Source organism: Hyaena hyaena, unplaced genomic scaffold (assembly GCF_003009895.1).
Source record: "Hyaena hyaena isolate Hyena2069 unplaced genomic scaffold, ASM300989v1 scaffold_648, whole genome shotgun sequence".
Taxonomy (NCBI): Eukaryota; Metazoa; Chordata; class Mammalia; order Carnivora; family Hyaenidae; genus Hyaena; species Hyaena hyaena.
Window position 1 is genome coordinate 41,795 of NW_024081279.1, and position 18,332 is coordinate 60,126.

At 40.1% G+C, this 18,332-nt stretch overlaps 1 protein-coding gene across 1 annotated transcript; it reads left to right on the forward strand.

The window, feature by feature from the left end:
• The first annotated feature begins 341 nt into the window (after positions 1-341).
• On the forward strand, positions 342-11,429 carry LOC120219762 (guanylate-binding protein 7-like). The gene is made up of 6 exons (XM_039216627.1): positions 342-444; positions 4,746-4,965; positions 6,012-6,096; positions 6,447-6,628; positions 7,572-7,745; positions 10,599-11,429. The coding sequence occupies exons 2-5, from the start codon at positions 4,876-4,878 to the stop codon at positions 7,737-7,739; spliced, it is 525 nt and encodes a 174-aa protein (XP_039072558.1). The 5' UTR covers positions 342-444; positions 4,746-4,875; the 3' UTR covers positions 7,740-7,745; positions 10,599-11,429.
• The last annotated feature ends 6,903 nt before the right edge of the window (positions 11,430-18,332 follow it).

Sequence of the window (18,332 nt, forward strand, 5' to 3'; positions counted from 1 at the left end):
CTGATTCCCCACCACTCCTCTCTCTGCCTTTGGGTTCTGTCAACTGGCAGCTGCCGACCCTAGTCTGCTTGCGGCCTCTGGAGCCAGCAGCCCTGTGCCCTGGGTCTCAGGCAGCAGCCCGTCTGTGGGCAGGCAAGCTGGGGATAAGATAAAGCTAGTTAGGGTGATATATCTCTCCTAGGGCCTAATGCAGAGTCCTGGACTACACTCAGCTGCCTCACCCCCCTACTTTCTCAGGCTCTGGCGGCTGGGTTCTGGCAGGATTTCCCCGAATATTAAAAAAATAGCAGGCAGTGTTTTCACTTTCAGGTTCAGCTTTCTGCTCATTTCCTTCTTAACAACCTGTTTGTTTTCAGCTTCTGTGGGAAGAGAAAACAGAGCAAGGGTGAGTTAAGAGGCACTTGGCTGCTCGTTCTTGAACAGATTAGCAAAGCTGTGGCTCAGGTATGTTCATTTCTAAACTTTCTTTACATGCACATTAGGTTTGGGCTTAAAACCCTGATTTCTGACATAAACATGAGAACTGAGAAGAGGAATGCAATAGATACATGTAAATATGTAAGTTATAAAACCTTGTAGTTGAGATTTTCCACTTAACGCTGTTACATATTCTTGCTTTAAAATCTACATGTTAAAAAAAAAAAAAGCTGAACTACAGAGGAAGCTTAAGACTACAATGAAATCTTACACACCATTTACTTGGATACGCCCTGTGGTGATATTTTGTGATATTTGCATTCTCTCTTTCTAAATAGATATGGAAGTTTTTCTATTAACGTTCTTATGCTGATTATTATTTGGGGGAAGAGCTAACAGAGGCTGTGACTCTTCACCACTAAGTACTTCAGCACATAGATGTTGGGATCCAGACATTCTTCTACTTTCTTTCTTTGGATCCACCTCATTCCTCCACAGCTGTTCCTACCTCTCCCTTTGGCTACTATTTTGTCACCTAGTAAGGACTTCGCTGGACATCCTGCCAATGCTTGTAGTGAATTCTCTGGGTATTTAACACAGCTATCCTCTTCCTTCTGGTGCTCACTCTGCATTGCTTCTGAAACCCCATGTTCTGCCGGCACAGTCACCGCTTAGAGATCCCAGAGGCTTTTTGCCATGCACATAGTTTCCCAGAATAATGGTGGCAATTCCAGCCTCTCTTGTGGCTGTGTATGGGCACATGGATGATCTAAGAAGTAATTTGGTTTATGTAGACATGATGAGTTAGTAAAGAGTTAGTATTCTCTGCTAGGAATACAAATATGACAGCACGCCAGGAACTGCCCCTTACAGATGATTGAGCATATGATAAGTTCTGAAGCTTTGATCCTTATGAAACAGAACCACATACCATCCCTGGACTGCCAACCGTGAAATTTATGAGGGAGAAATAAATGTAAATCTAAATTAAATAAGCGTAAATGTCAATAAATATAAATTGTTTATGACACATTTCTTTTCTACCTCTCCCTACCTTACAGCTCTCTTAGCTACCTCACAGCTAAGCCTAATTCTGACCCATATAGTTATCTTAGTATCACCCTGAGGGCAGAGGCCACAGTTTATTTATCTTTTTTTTTTTTTTAACGGTGACAAATTCTTTTAATTTTTTTTTTCTTTTTTACAAATAGTTTATTGTCAAATTAGTTTCCACATAACACCCAGTGCTCATCCCCACAAGTGCCCTCCTCCATGCCCATCCCCCCCTCCCCCCCACATCCATCAGTCCTCAGTTTTTGTCAGCATTCAAGAGTCTCTCATGGTTTGCCTCTCTCCCTTTCCCCCACCATTTCCCCCCTTCTTCTCCCGGTTGGTCCTCTGTTAAGTTCCTCCTAGTCCTCCTATACGTGCACACATATGATATTTGTCCTTCTCTGTCTGACTTATTTCGCTCAGCATAACACCCTCAAGGTCCACCCATGTTGCTACACATGGCCAGATTTCATTGTTTCTCATTGCCATGTAGTATTCCATGGTATAGATACGGGCACCCTCCTACACTGTTGGTGGGAATGTAAACTGGTGCAGCCCCTCTGGAAAACAGTGTGGAGGTTCCTCAGGAAACTAACAATAGAACTCACCTATGACCCAGCAATAGCCCTGCTAGGAATTTACCCAAGGGATACAGAAATGCTGAGGCATAGGAGCACATGTACCCCAATGTTCATAGCAGCACTCTCCACAATAGCTAAAACATGGAAAGAGCCTAAGTGTCCATCAACAGATGAATGGATCAAGAAGATGTGGTTTATCTATACCATGGAATACAGTTTATTTATCTTTTAATCCAAGTATATAAGCACAGCGTGTAGCAAATAATAGATGTTCAACCAATGTGTTGAAGTAAAAAAAAAAAAAAAAAAAGGCCACAATAAATGGGATTGGATATCAAGGAATAAAAATATGAAAAGATACCTTTCATAAACCTGAGCTGAACTGAAGCCCCTGGAAACATTAGCTGGGCCAGGAGAGTGCCAGATCTAGAAACTGCTGAGTGGTTTATGGGATGTCAACCTGACTCCGCAGAAAAAAGAGGAGCCCATGGGGCCACAATACTACATTAGAAAGGGTGTTTTGAAGATAGGAGAGACAACAGAAATCCTGTAGAAGTTACTGATCATGGAGTCTAGGTAATCAATATTTTTGAAGAAAATTATCTTTCCAGGGAATTGGGTGCCAAACATAGAAGAGTAAAACAGACCTCCGAGGTTTCCAATCATGGGTCTACATTTATTCACTATGTGCTTTTGGCAAATACCTTACTCAGACTTTCTGAGCCCCACTGATCTCATTTGCAAAGTGGGTATAATAAGCCTACTTTGCAGGTTCTTGTAAGAACCAATGAGAGCAAACATTGGAGACTGGCAATATTTCACCTCTAGCTTCTTCAGAGATTTGGAAAATAATGCAGGCAGCACTCTGCAGATGGCCAATGCCAGAAAAAGTACAGAAGTGCTGATGTATTCATGCTTTGGATAACTCTGAGGCGAGAGAATGATTTTGTGCTCTTATTTTACTGTGAGACTCTTCTGGTTTACAGTTTTCTTTTGTATCTGAGGAGACATCCTATATGATAAATGCTTTTCTCAGAGATTACACACACACACACACACACACAACATATATAATATATATATATATATACACACACACACGTATGTATGATCCAGAGAAAACTAAATTTCAAACAATTAGTTCCTCAAAGTAGGTAGAATTTTAGTAGGAATATATACAATCTCATTTATCCTCCTTCAATTATTTACCTCATATCTCTTTTATTTTTATTGATATAAGTGACAAAACATTGTATAAGTTTAAGGTATAAAACTCATTGAATTGATACATTTATATATTGCAACATGCTTAACAATCATATTAGTCAGTCTTAACTAACATCTCTATCATGTCACTAATTATTATATTTGTGTGTGTGTATGTGTGTGCTTAGCAAGTTTATAATCTGGTATTGTTGTCTATAATTGCTATGCTGTGCTTCTCTAGGACTTATTTATTTACTGGTTGCAAGATTATACCCTTGTAAACCACAAACCCCCAATTCCCTCAACTCCCAACCCCTGGTTACTACCATTCTATTGTTTTTATGAGTTCGAGTTTTTTACATTCCACACACAAGTGCTATCATATAGTATTTCACTTATCTCACTTAGTGCAATGCTCTTGAGGTCCATATATGTTGCCACAAATAGCAACATTTCCTTATTTCTCATGCCTGAACAATATCCCATGTATATATGTACACAATTCCTTTATCCACTAATCTGTTGATGGACATTTAGGTTGTTCCCATATCTTGGGCTGTTCTCAGTTATGGTGCAATAACATGAGAGTGCATATATCTCCTTGAGATCTTGATTTTGATTCTTTTGGATAAATACCCCAAAGAGGGATTGCTGGATAATATGGTAGTTCTATTTTTTTAAGTTTATTTATTTTGAAAGAGACAGACAGAGAGAGAGACAGACAGACAGAGGGAGTACAAGCGGGGGAGCAGCAGAAGAGAGGAAGAGAGATAATTCCAAGCAGGCTCTGCGCTGACAGCATGAAAAACTTGGTCATGGTGGGGGTGGGGGTTCTGTCTCACAAATCATGAGATCATGACCTGAGCTGAAATCAACAGCCAGATTTTTAACTGACTGAGCCACCCAGGTGCCCCATTGTAGTTCTATTTTTTAATTATATGGAGCCTCCATCCTGTTTTCCATAGTGGCTGAACCAATTTACAATGCACGTTTCTACCATCCATGTACAAAGGTTCTCTCTCATCTTCACATCCTTGGTAATAATCATCTCTTGTCTTCTTACTAATAGCCATTCTAACAGGTATGAGGTGATATTCTGGTTTTGAGGTATCCCTTATTCTCCTGATGATTAGTGATCTTTTCATTTACTGTTGGCCATTTGGAGGTCTTTTTTGGAAACATGTCTATGTAATTCCTCTGCTGATTTTGTAATCAACTGTTTCTTAGTTATTAAGTTGTATGGTTGCCTACTGTGTTTTTAGATGTCATTGGGAAATTCTTTTCCCAAAAGATATCAAAGCATGTTAACTGAGGGAAGATACTTAAAATTTTTAAGTGCAGTGAATGGGAGGAAAACACTAATTTAGTAGGAGGGGATGGAATTTATAAAAAGTTTCAAACTGCATAGAGTCTTTAAAAAATCGTTTTAGAATTTATAGTTTCTGATTTTGAATCTCACTGATGCCCTAAATTTCTTGCCTCATTCAGGACTGGGGATTCTGGTGACCTTAGTGGATGCCTTCAATAGTGGGGCAGTTCCTTGCCTGGAGAACACAGTGACACACCGGTGTCCTAGTGTGAGGACTCAGTAGCTCTGCAGAGTGAGGTTCCCAGAGAAATGGTCCTGTCACTACCAGACGGGAATGATGGAGCAGCCCCCGCGCGGCAGCCAGCCCCAAATGGTGAAGAGTTATGGAAGATGTACACGGTACTTGGTCTTAATAGTTGTTTCTTCATGCTATCCCCTCTACCTAGAGGCAACCTGATTGGCCATAGATTAGCTAACATTCATGGCAGAAGGATACTGATTATTCTGAACAGGAGAGTTAATAGGACACTATTACTCTATTTTATCTCTTTCTCCTCCAAACTCAGGCATTTTATCTGGAAATGCGTCTAATCTCTGAAGCCAAGTCAGCACAGGCACTCAGATGGCCTCCTTGACTGAATATCTACAGCTGCCCTGTGTGCTTGAAACACACTTCAGTCATTTGGAGCTTGTATGCTCTCGCCCATTCAACCCAAAGTTCTCTGGGAAGATTCTGTTACCAGATCATTCTTTACCTTTATTTTACTCTGAGTTGTATGACTGTTAATCATGCCCTGTAGACAGCATTACAGGATGCTATAGCTGCATGGAGATCATACAATACAAAGTCAACACTTCACAAGGAAGGCTCAGGGAGTTCAGAAACTTAACCAAAAGTCTTGAAGGAGTATTTCTGAGATGGTAGTAACTCAAGTTTCTTTGAACAGGAATTCAGACACCATAAGTTTCATGTATTGAAAATGTACAATTAACAAAAGTGTACAAATGTAAATGCACAGTGATTTCTTTCACTGGGGAAGGCAGTCTAGGAAATCTTCCTGGAAGAGGAGTGTGACATACACTTTGAAAGATTTGTACATATTTTCCAGGGTGGGACGTTACTGGAGCAGTCACAAGCAGGGAAAAAACAAAACAAAACAAAACAAGCCAGCACGTGAAAAATATGAAAGCACCAGAGGTTATGTGTTGGGGAAACTGCACTTTATTCTGACCGGTGGATCCCAGCACGAGTGGAGGGCAGCAGCAGGGCAGCCGAAGCTGGAGGGGTAGTGAGACAGGCAGGGTCTTAGAACATGTATTTGGAGGCAGGGTGGGTGAGGAAGAACTAGGGAACGTTGATCAGGGCAGATTTTTTTCCTCAGACTATTTCAGTGGAAGTTCAGGTCTGACCTACCTGATATGTCTTTGCCCTTTGTGGTTCGCAGGACTTACTGCAGGTGAAGAATAAACTAGAGAAAAGCTGCATGGAGAAAGAGGAGCTTCTGCATTTAGCTCAACAAGCCTTAGCAGGTATGGGGAGGGCTCTGTGCATGATGGGGCAGTAGGCTTCTGCCAGGTCCTCCGAGACCTCTGACGGGAAGATCTTCTCGAAGCGAGGGCTGTCCTCCCCTTCTGTGGAGGGCACACTCTGCTAAATCTGAAAATAAGAAGACAAGGTGTGGCCGTTTGTCAGCCAGCCAGTCAGGGCCTCTCCCACCTTGTTCTCAAACCTGCCCTCCATGTGTGGTCGCGAGTTCAACTCAGACATTTCTGTCTGCTCATCCTAGACAGTTTGGTGTCTGAGAAACTGGGGGGGGAGGGGGCTGTGGCACAGGGAGTTGTTGCTTTTGAGCTTAACTGTTGTTTTCTTTCTGGAGCAGAAGAACAAGCCAAAAGAGAGACAGCTGAGAAGGAAAAGCAGCTTTTTGAGGAAAAGTATACACAGCTGCAGCGAAGGGTAGAGGCTCTAGAAACAGTTTTCCAGGAATCCATGGCCCAAATGAGAAAGGAGAGAGAGAGAGAACACCTGAGAAAGCAGAATGAGAAGTTTCAGAGGCTGGAGGTAAGCCTGGTCCGGGTCTGGACAGTGACCGCAGAACGAAGTTCTGGGACCTTAGGAAGGGAGGCCTGAAAGTCAACGCACAGCCAGACGGAGAAGCACTGCTGTCGTTTACAGCACTTGACTCACCAAGCCCTGAATTTGTAATGACTTGCGTCGGGGCACATGAGCCGTGTTCATGCTGGGCTTCTGGAGAGTCCCATAGGAACTTGGTAGCTCCAAGCATTTCTAGGATATAAGTAACTTCCCAGGGCTTGTGCTGCTGTTCTGAGGGATTCCACACGGAGCCAATATTAAATGGGGTCCCCAGGTTTACCATTGGAGATGTCCTAACTGGGTGTATGTAACAGAAGCAGCAATCGGTTCACATTCCTGAGATTATTGCCAGTTTTCAGGCCCTACCCACCCAAAGACCCTAAGATAGATCCCTGCTGCCCTAAAACTATCAGGTATGTACAGATTCAGAAGTGAGGGGGACTGACATCTCCAGGCCTACGGCGGTCCCCAGGAGAGGATGGCCTGAGTCAGCACGCAACATAGGGGAAATTCTCTCTTCTCCCAACCGGAAGTGTTGGCATCAGATTTCTAAATCAGCTTAGATGTTCCCTTTATTTCTAAGATGTGGGTGAGCATTTGTGCCTTAGATAAAAGGCTCCCTCCTAAATAGCATCATTATAGCTAGAATATCACATAATTGTCCTCATACCTGGTTAGCCGCCTCGCAAAACCCTAGTGATGGATGAATATATATAAGTAAGGCGGTACCATCCTTCTCATTCCTCAACCCCAACCCAGGAGGTATGCCTGCTATAAGTGATCTAGTAAGAGAGAATACTTGAAAAAGGAAAATGCAGAAAATTTTATAATTTATTGATATATAACCTTATTCCTGAAAGTCTGGGGTTTCTAAATGTTTTCCTTTTATGAATATATCACACGACTTTAGGCCCAAATAAAAACTATGAGTGGTAACAAGCTGAAAATTGACTACACTTCAAAGACAACGGAAAACAGTTACAGAGAAGATACTTCGGAGCCTTCATGCTTGTGTCTAATTTGTGAGCTGCTAAGACAGTTGATTTCACTAGTAGCCAAGCTTTTCTCTTGTATATAATTTCAGGTAATTTTTTTTTTACAAGTTTTCATAACAGTTTTTTGATATCGCTTATTTTCATGCATATGTACCTTTTCTGTTTTTAGCAAAACTTAACAGAAAAACAGAAAAGTACCTACTATAGGGCGTCAATGCTTGGCAAACAAAAGATGGAGTAAATGTGGCTGGACAGTTAATTTAAATGGATGTGGAAATAACAGATTAGAAGACAAAGAGAAGGTCAAATTTGTAGCCTCCTGGAAGAGAAATACATTGGAATATACTTATCAAGAAGTGCTTCTGAAAGTTGCATCGGAATAATTACTCAGATTATCTATAGTGTGTTCTTCAGTAGGATAGGCCAGCACCATATGCAAAGTAATTCTTTCTTAGTTCACCTGTAAATGCTATGCGTTGTGAGTTAAAATTTCAAAGAAGCTAACTGTAAAATTTAAATGGAGCTGATCAAAAAGATCAAAAGCCCAGACAGATCAGAAAAGGTACAATGAAATGTATTGGTCTGCAAGAATTAGAACAGTGTGTCACTGAGCATAAACATAAAAACACAACAACGGAACACACCGCGTAGTCTAAAAGTAGAACCCCACCACATATAGGAATTAAGTGTATGTGAACAGTGTTATTTATGTACTTATTCTTAAAAGTATATATATATTTGAGAGCAGGAGAAATCACGTGCATGTGCACACACACAAGCAAGGGAGGGGCAGAGAGAGAGGGAGAGAGAGAATCCCATGTGGGATGTACACTATCAGCCCACTGCCCCACACAGGGCTCAATATTACAAATCGTGAGATCATGACCTGAGTCGAAATCAAGAGTCGTCATTTAATCAACTGAGTCACACAAGTACCTACCCTACTAATTTTAAATAACACTTTTGGGGGCACCTGAGTGGCTCAGTTAGTTAAACAACAGACTCTCGATTTCGGCCCAGCCATGATCTCATGATTTGTGAGATGGAGCCCCATGGGCAGTGGGCTGACAGTGGATAGATAGCCTGCTTGGGATTCTCTGTCTCCCTCTCTCCCTGCCCATTCCCCCATCCCAAAATGAATACACATTTTTAAAAAATAAAATAAAGAAGTAAAATCAGTGGGAAAATACAGTTCAGTATGAACTACATAACAGCTGTTGTCAGACAAGTGAATAGTTGTGTAGAATAAAAAAGTGAGTAGATCTATTGTAAATTTTGTACAAAGTAAGTTCCAGCTTGATGTCAGATGAAACATTTATAAAGCTCCACAGAAACAATAAATGTCAGATAATTATAAAATTATGTTGGAGCATCAAATTTATTTTTAAGTGCCATAAAACCCAAAGACAAATAAACACTGACAAAAACTACATTAAAATAAAGATAAATTCATTGTGGGGCACCTGGGTGGCTCAGACAGTTAAGCATCCGACTCCAGCTCAGGTCATCATCTCACGGTTTGTGGATTCGAGCCCCTTATAGGGCTCTGTGCTGACAGCTAGCTCAGAGCCTGAAGCCTGTTTCGGATTCTGTGTCTCCCTCTCTCTCTGACCCTCCCCTGTTCGCGCCGTCTCTCTCTCTCTCTCAGAAATAAATAAAACATTAAAAAATTAAAAAAAAAAGATAAATTCATTGTGGTGAAAAAGAACCTAAAGAAATTCAGAAGCCAAAAATATTCTGAAGAGACAGCTTGATTTCTATCAGACAGCAAAGCTGATTTATAGGAGTTATACATTGTGAAGGGCCAAAAATCAATAAAAGTCAGCAAACTTTGAACAGATAGTTTATAGAAAAATCAAGATAAAACAAATGATGAGATGCAATGTTTTACCTCCCATGCTATCAAACCATGTTCCCAAGGTTTCTGAAAACCTGTCCTTTCATGGGAGTCCAAATTATATAATATCTATGGCAAATTGTGTCTAACAATTATTAAATGTGAATAGATAATCCGTTTTTGGCACCACATGTTCAGTTTTAAGGCATACACACACTCTCTGGTGCATACACACACACACACACAGACAGGAAAATTGTGTATTGGTGATATGTCCAGTGAGGCATTGATTGTAACTCTAAAGATTGGAACTACTTATATGTTCATATGGGAGTGGTAATGTAAATTTCAGCACACTTCCACAAGGGAATATTACATAGCCAGAAAATTCTGTGTCACTACTAGAAAAACTTACTAGATCTATTGTAATGTGCAAAAGCTGGGGTGCCAACCAATGGAAAGAGTGTCCTATTTCTGCAAAGAAAATGGAATTCGTATATACTCATTTGCAGACACATGAGGAACGAACACTGTTGGTTGCTTCTAGGGGAAACTAGATTTCTGAGATCAGGAATGAGAGGAATACTTAATTAATTTGGTATAAACCTTCGTATCTTTGAAAATTTTATAAGGGATATGTAATACTTGTTCAGGAGAATAAGAAAAGAAAACCAGGATGATGTTTATGGTGATGACGGTGGCGGGGATGATGACAATGATGATGGTATTTAGGGAATTTTGCATTCTTAGAAAATCATTGGCCAGTTCAAAAGAGAGGTGTAATAAATAGTGAGGTCCGATACTGGAAAAAACAAAACATATATCCTAATCTTGCTTATATTATGGGGTTGATTTCTACTTCCTTAAAGTCTTTGAAAAATAAGTATGAATACGAATATGATGCAATCCTGAAATCCCAGCTGGTGTGTCGCATCTTTCGCTTTCCAACTTCAAATTACAGTTTTAGGTGTGAGTTGTATAGTGGGTGTACAGTGCATCTTGATGTTTTTGGACTTTCCTTTGGGCTGATGTTTGCATGCTATGCTTTTGTTATAATGAACTACTTCCAACTGCACAGGCTTGACATGTTATGCCTCTATTCCAGATACGTGTGCACCGTATTCAGACTTCTTCAAACAACCTCTATGATCCTCACCTTTATGTTGCAGACTATTTTCTCCATGAAGTCTCTTGGATTTCCTGAATCCTCTAAACTGGGTGGGTGGGGCCTCCTTTGTGATCTCATTGTACCTATGGCATGATTTCGAAAATTTAAATTACCCATTTACTCTGTTTCGCTGATGATACCTCACTACCAAGGACAGGTTTATCTGTATCATTGTAATCTTAGCTCCTATTTCCATGTCCAACACTTGATCAGTAACTGCAAAGTGATGGTTGAACAATGTTCCCACTCAGCACAGAGCCTGATGTGGGGTTCAAACTCATGACCTGAGTTGAGATCGAGAGTTAGATGTTTATATGACTGAGCCACTTAGGTACCCAGTTCCCTGTTTTCTATATATATCCTCAACAATTATGACAGATGCTTTAAAGGACTCTTAAAACAAAAGGTATGGTTTTTGACATGGAGAACAAAGACAAAAGGAGATGGAGATAAAATTAAATTTCCTCATAATCTGCAGCCCATTGACAAATACTTGAGACAGGGAGCGTATAACATTCCTCCAGAACTCCCAACTCTATTAATATTAATGTTTTGCTAGTGGCAGAAACAGCCTTAGCTTGACAATAGTCAGACCTCCACAATCCTGTAGGTCTTCTTTCATAGATGAAAATCCTCTTGGAAACTTTGTCTCCACGCCTCCCAACTTAAAAGTTTATAACCAATCACTCCTCACAACCCCAGTACAACTCTTTCTGTCCACGGGTCCTGTCCCCGTGCTTTAATAAAGACACCGTTTTGCACCGAAAATGGCTCAAGAATTCTTTCTTGACTATTCACTCCTGAACCTTACATCGAATCACATAAGTTTTAAGATCTTAATACAAAGGGTGTGGAATGAATTAGGACTACAATTCCCAGGAAACAGGACTGTGAGGACATGCATGCTAATTGAGACTTGCTACAATGTTCTTCCTGAGAGAAGGGCTGATTCACCATGTATTCCATTCAAGTTTCCTGTGACAACTACTCATGAATGATATAACTCACTTTTGACTCACAAGTCACTTGTGAGGTTTAAATTTAAAAAAATATGAAAAGATACCTAATATCACTTATCATCAGGGAGATACAAATCAAAACTATGAGAAATCACCTCACACCTATCAGAATGGCTGACGTCAACAACACAAGAGAAAACAAGTGTTGGCGAAGATGTGGAGAAAGGGAACCTGCATGCACTGTTGATGGGAATGCAAACTGGTGCGGCCACTGTGGAAGTCAGTATGAAGATTCTATATAAAAATAGAACTACCCTACGATCCAGTGATCACATTACTGGGTATTTACCCCAGAAATATGAAAACACTAATTCAAAGGGATACATGCACCCCTATGTTTATGGCAGCATTATCTGCAACAGCCAAACTACGGAAGCAGCCCAAGTGTTATTGATAGATAAATGGATAAAGAGACTGAGTTTTTACTAAACAGTAATAAATGACCTTTTCCTAACAGCAGCTAGCCCCCTCTCGGTCCTGAAAACCTTGTTTCCAAAGTACCCTGGAGACTTGTGATTAGGGAGCGTCCCTAATCCCCTCCCAACTTGAAAGTATATAATTGGCCACTTTTCACAACCCCAGTGCAGCTCCTTCTGTGCACGGGTCCTGTCTCTGTGCTTTAATAAAATCACCTTTCTGCACCCAAGATGTTTCAAGAATTCTTTTTTGGCCATCAGCTCCAAATTCCAACATTTTCTATGTCAGTATATATACACAATATCATTCATCCATAAAAAAGAATAAAATCTTGCCATTTGCAACAACATGGATGAGCTAGAGAGTATTATGGTAAGCAAAATAAGTCAGAGAAAGACAAATACTATATGATCTCACTTATATATGTAATTTAAGAAATAAAACAAACAAGGAAAAAAGAGAAAGAGAGAAACCAAGAATTAAACTCTTAATTACAGAGAACAAACTGATGGGGAGGTAGGAGAAATGGGTGAAATAGGTAATGGGGATTAAAGACTACACTTATCGGGGGTGCCAGGATGGCTCAGTCAGTTAAGTGTCCAACTTAGGCTCAGGTCATGATCTCATGGTCCATGAGTTGGATCCCCATGTTGGGCTCTGTGCTATCAGCTCAGAGTCTGGAGCCTGCTCTCTCTGTCCCTCTCTTGCTCTCTCTCTCTCTGTCTCTCTCAAAAATAAAAACAGTAAAAAAAAATTTTTTTAAAGTACACTTATCGGGGCATCAGGGTGCCTCAGTCAGTCAAAGTGTCTGACTCTTGATTTCCACTCAGGTCATGATCACACAGTCATGAGCAGTCGAGAGGTCTTGTCAGGCTCTACACTGGGCATAGAGCCTGCTTTAGATTCTCTCTCTTCCTCTGACACTTCCCTACTTGCATGCACTCTCTCTAAGTTAAAAAAAAAAAAAAAAAAAGCACTTTAAAAAAAGAGTACACTTATCATGATGAAAAAAAGGAAGGAAGGGAGGGAGGGAAAATGAACCGTAAATAAACTTTTACAAAAATATGACTTCCTCAGGGGAAAAACATTTTAAAAGAAAATTTCTTCATTGCGTAAATTTTTCAAGTTCATCCAGTTTCTTCAGTCAGATGAAGTTCAATTTCTCACTGAACTAATGTCCAGGAGAATTATGACAGCCTTCATGCACACCCTCATGGAGAGAGTCAAGAGGTTTCAGTATTGCTCTTTGAGAAGACTGTGAGGTCAGGATTCAACTATGCACCAGATGTCTCCAAACAAAAGCCATCGAGATCAAAGCTCATGTAGCCACTGTCTCCTCCACTGGTAACACCCAGAGGCCTGTGCCCCAACTTGTTCGGGGTAATATCTCACCTGTGTCATCCTTAAGAAGAAAGAGGCCAGGAGTGAGGGCCAACTTCTCTGCCCCCATGAACCCACTGTGACCTGCACTGTCCTCACCCAGAGGGCCAGTCCTTGACAAGCCTCAGTCTCTCTCTACTGATCTCGAGATCTGTTTTTATCAGAAAACACTGCAAGTATTAGAAAACCTGCTACACACATTGATTTAAGGTTCTTTGAGGGAAACAGGAGATTATTCTGCCTAAGAAAAAGATTGATAGTGAATAAGGGAAGAGGCCATAAGTTGTATAAATAATCACAGAAAAGACAATAACACCATTCTATAAAATGTCATACCTTAAAGAGCTTGCTGAAATTCATTCCATCTGTTGTGGCTCAAGTTCACCCCTTTCACCCCTTGTCCTTCACTAGGCTTCTAGTACCCAGGATAAATGCCCAGGATATAGGCCGAACTTTATAAGTAATTGTTACATATATGAAAAAAAAATAAAGTTTTCAGTCTTTTTCCCCTCACAAATTTGAAAATGTGGGACATACACAACCCCTCTTGCACGTGATTTTTAGCACTATGGAAATTCTGGTTCTTTGGCCATTTCTTGTGTAAAGCATACTCCCCACTCTGCCAGTATGCTTGTAGCCTGCCTCCTTCTTGGCTGCTGCCTTTTCATGTGAAAGAATAAACTGTAAATTCCTCACTGAATTTATTTACAGTAGAATTAGCTGAGTGCTGGTGGGGGAGGAACGGCACAAACTCTTCACAGAGTTAAAGACATCTATCTGCAAATACCCTGAACTGAGATTAAATTGGAATGTCTGCAAGGAGTAGGGAGAATCCACAGGTCCCCAGGTAGGAGGAATTTCTTGGCCCTTTCAGGGTCTGATTGAAAAAAACAGAGCAGACAGGCCAAAGAGAAAGCCCTAGTAAGATAAGTATTTAAATCAAATATACCAATGAATACACTGAATGTAAATGAGTGATAGGCTGCATTTAAGAGGTAAAGATCTGGGCACCTGGGTAGCTTAGTTGGTTAAGTGGCTGACTCTGGCTCAGGTCATGATCCCCGGGTTTGCGGGTTTGAGCCTGGCACTAGGCTCTGTGCTGACAGCTCAGAGTCTGGAGCCTGCTTTGGATTCTGTGTTTCCCTATCTCTCTCTGCCCCTCCCCTGCTCATGCACTCTCTCTCTCTCTCTCTCTCAAAAATAAAGATTAAAACATTATTTTTAAAAAAGAGGTAAAGATCTTCTTGTTTACTAACAAACTGTATGCTATTTAGAAAAGAATAGAAAATATAAAAATACAGAAATGTGAAAAGTAAAAGAATGTAAATGATGTATTATGATACATTGTACAAAGAAAAGTATCCATAACCAACTATATATTGAATAAGTAGGCTTACACCAAAGGAAAAATAAAAACCAAACTGAAAAGCATCACTTCATAATAACAGCTAGATTAATCAGAATACCATACAACATTGAACACAATCACTAATAACATACCCATAAATGCATAAGAAAACAGAACTTGTACAGAACTTTATGGAGAACAGACATGTCCACAATCATCATGAGAGATTTTTAACACAACTTATAGTTATTCAGAAAAAAATGGAGACCAAATATATCAATAAAATGAGAAAATATTTGAAAAAATGATTAACAAATGTGGCCTATGGACTTAAATCCAAAAATGTAGAATGAACATTACCTCTAAGCACATTGGAACTTTCACATAAAGTTTACATGTACTCAGTCAGTAGGTTTCAAGAAATTTGAAAAGACTGACACCATACAAAACAATACATGTAACAAGACCACAATGTATTTAAAGGCATTTAAACAGGAATGCATTTAAACTGGGAATTATCAGTTTTAACAGAGCAATTCAAACAACCTCACATTTGAAAACTGAAAAGTACAATTTTAAATAGTTCATAGATGAAAGAGGTGGAAATGTTTGAAAGTAGGAACTGTTTCATGGTGATGAAAATGTCACATGATATGGTTCAAAGTGTTGGGGTTCAGAGCCATGGCTAAGAAAGAACTCTTGAGACATAATCAGTACCAAAAGATCTGACATGAGAGTTCATTATAATGCATTTGACAAGGACATTCAGTTATTTCTGTGACACAGAATACTTTAATAATCAGAATATTGAGTGATGACTTTGTACCAGAACATAACATACCAAATATACAAGCCAAACTAGTCAAGGAGACTTCATTTATGACTTAAATCTTGGGGAGGTTTATTAAAAACCTGAGAAAATTTTAAAGCATATGCCTAAATAGGACTACAGATCATTCAAAGACCTGATAAAGCCAAAACATGGAAACTCTTTTCCTGGGCAAAGAAAAGAGAAAACAACTTTGTCTACATTTTCTTATCAAGGGCAGACCAACAATTCAAGAAAACTTTGTCCTTTTTATCAGAGAGAGAGCAGAATTTCAATCTTAGTTCAGTGTATTTTAAAAATCCATTCATTTCAACCTTAGTCCATCTTAACCACACATAACATTCCTTTCCAAAGACTTCCCTTCACAAACCTTCTACAACTTGCCTTGCATTCGGGTTTCATCTAAAGCCATTTCTCTCCAAACGACCAGTCTCATTTAGGACAAATCATCTTCTACCTTCAACAAAAATGTATTTCCGCATCTTATATCTTTTTTATACATCTCTTATTTATCTACATAGAATTGCTTTCTTTATTTCCATCAGTCTTAATTACATTTAGCAGAAGAATTTTAACTCTTAGAAACCTTAGTCTTCAGTGAAAACTAAGTAGTAACTGATTTCACACCAGAATTCTTTAGATGGCAAATTTATGGATACCTTTAAGCAAAAAGCATGTTCTCCAACAGACTCAAATATCCTTAGTTTCTCTGGAATGAGAAGTTAAAAGCATATACACCTTATGTTTAGTAATCAATGCTTTAGTATTTTATCCTACTTGGAAAAGATCTAGATGTCCAACGAATTCAATCCAATTTATCATCCAAGCAAAATTTTAAAGACTTTGAAACCAAAGACTTTGAGAGCTATCTTAACAATTATCCATAAAAACTTTGAGATAAACAGAATTTACTATCATTTTAAGTCATCTGTTTGCTCACAAATTGCAACAGAGATAACATGAGCTTATCTGATCTTCAGTAATCCTTGGTAAGATAAAAGTTTCATATTTAATGCTGATAACTCTAAAGACATGTTTATTTTCATTAAACCAACAAACTCAAATTAGTTTAAATACTGAATTATGTTCCACCTGTGTCCTCTTAAAAGACAATCAATTTGTTCCCCATTGTCAATTTTTACCTGGGACACTGGTGGGGAAATCTGAGGTGGGTGGTCCAAAGGGATACACTTAGCTCCTTCACAGCAAGGGTAGAAGAACCCAGTGGTGCTGGAGGCACTGAGGATGGTATAGGAACCAATTATACAGGCCGCCCCAAGTGGTGCAGAAAAAGGAGCGGGGGGTGGGGGGGCAAAAGTGATCAGGTGCTGCCAGAAGGCAGAGAAAGAGAGTTCCTGATTCTAAACTTTATCAGCTTGGACAGATAAGCAGACACCATAGTTTTTCCACCTGAGTAGAAATATAGGCAGTCCAAGTTGAGCCAGAGAAAAGAAGGAACTTCCCCAAAACAAAAGGAGTTTTGGTAGCTGCTTGGGAATATTCCTTAAAGTCCCTGTCCCAAGACAGAGTAACCACAGTTGGCTCTGATTATTAGCCATTAAGCCAGGAAATGAATGAGGGAGAAGCCCCCACATCTATTAGGAGAAGGAACAGTGAGAGAGAGAGAGAGGGCCAGCATCCCCATCATATTAGGGATGGCCCATGTTTCCTCCAGTGACCTGGGCTCTATCAGGAGGAGGCCTATTTAGATAATTATCATGAAATATGTCAAGAGGGAGTTTACTGGTCTGGTTACTGGCCAAATATATATTCTGTAAGAGGCCCTTAGGTTTAAGTCCTGATTTAGAGCTCTGAAGGCTTGGTCCTAGAGTATTTCCATCCATATGTGCTGCTTCCTGAGGAAGAGATCTAACCCATAGATCCTACTGAGGACAGGCAGTATTACAGGAGATCAGTCCTTTTCTTAATTTTGCAATCTGAGTTGTTTCCAGGGAGTTAAAAGGCATTCCAAAGGAGAGTCCTTGGGAACTGGAGAAGAGAGAAGGTCCATTACCAAAACTCCCTCTCCCCCTGACTCCCAGGTGGTGTCCCATGCAGGATACGTTGGAGCTTCTGTGTATCAAAAGTGACCAGAGGTGTCTCTCGAATGAAAATCACTATTGATCACCATCCTGCCATAAAGGTCCTATAGGAGTGATGCTAGTGCCTCCCCCCCCCCATCCCTTCCCCATTGCATCCTAGGCTACAGATGGGTGCCTAGTGAATGGACTGAAATACTATGCCTACTGTGTCCAGGCCTTCCTGTGAAAGCCGTACTATTGCCTTGTTGTGAAGGTTGTGCTGTGTTTTAACCCATGGAAAACACTAGAAAAGTTTTACAAGAGAAAATTTTGTAGTTTAAATAGTTAGTAGGGGACATTGACAGAAAACAGTCAAGATAGAAATCCATCACGGTCTAAGCAACATTCCAACACATGTAGTCTTTTCAGCCAGCTTCTCTAGGAAACATCCCCAGTTGGGCTTTAATTCAGTTGGGTACTGTTTTGGGCCAGCTCCAAGTGGAGGTCTTGAGGCCAGAAACACCTAGACCAGAGGTATGGAGGGATTCACAGACCAAGGAGGAGAAAACCTCAGGCAGGAATATTAAGATTGGCAGCTATGCTAGTCCCTGAGGTGGCCAAGACAGATAACCTTGTATATGGACAGGAATAAAGAGA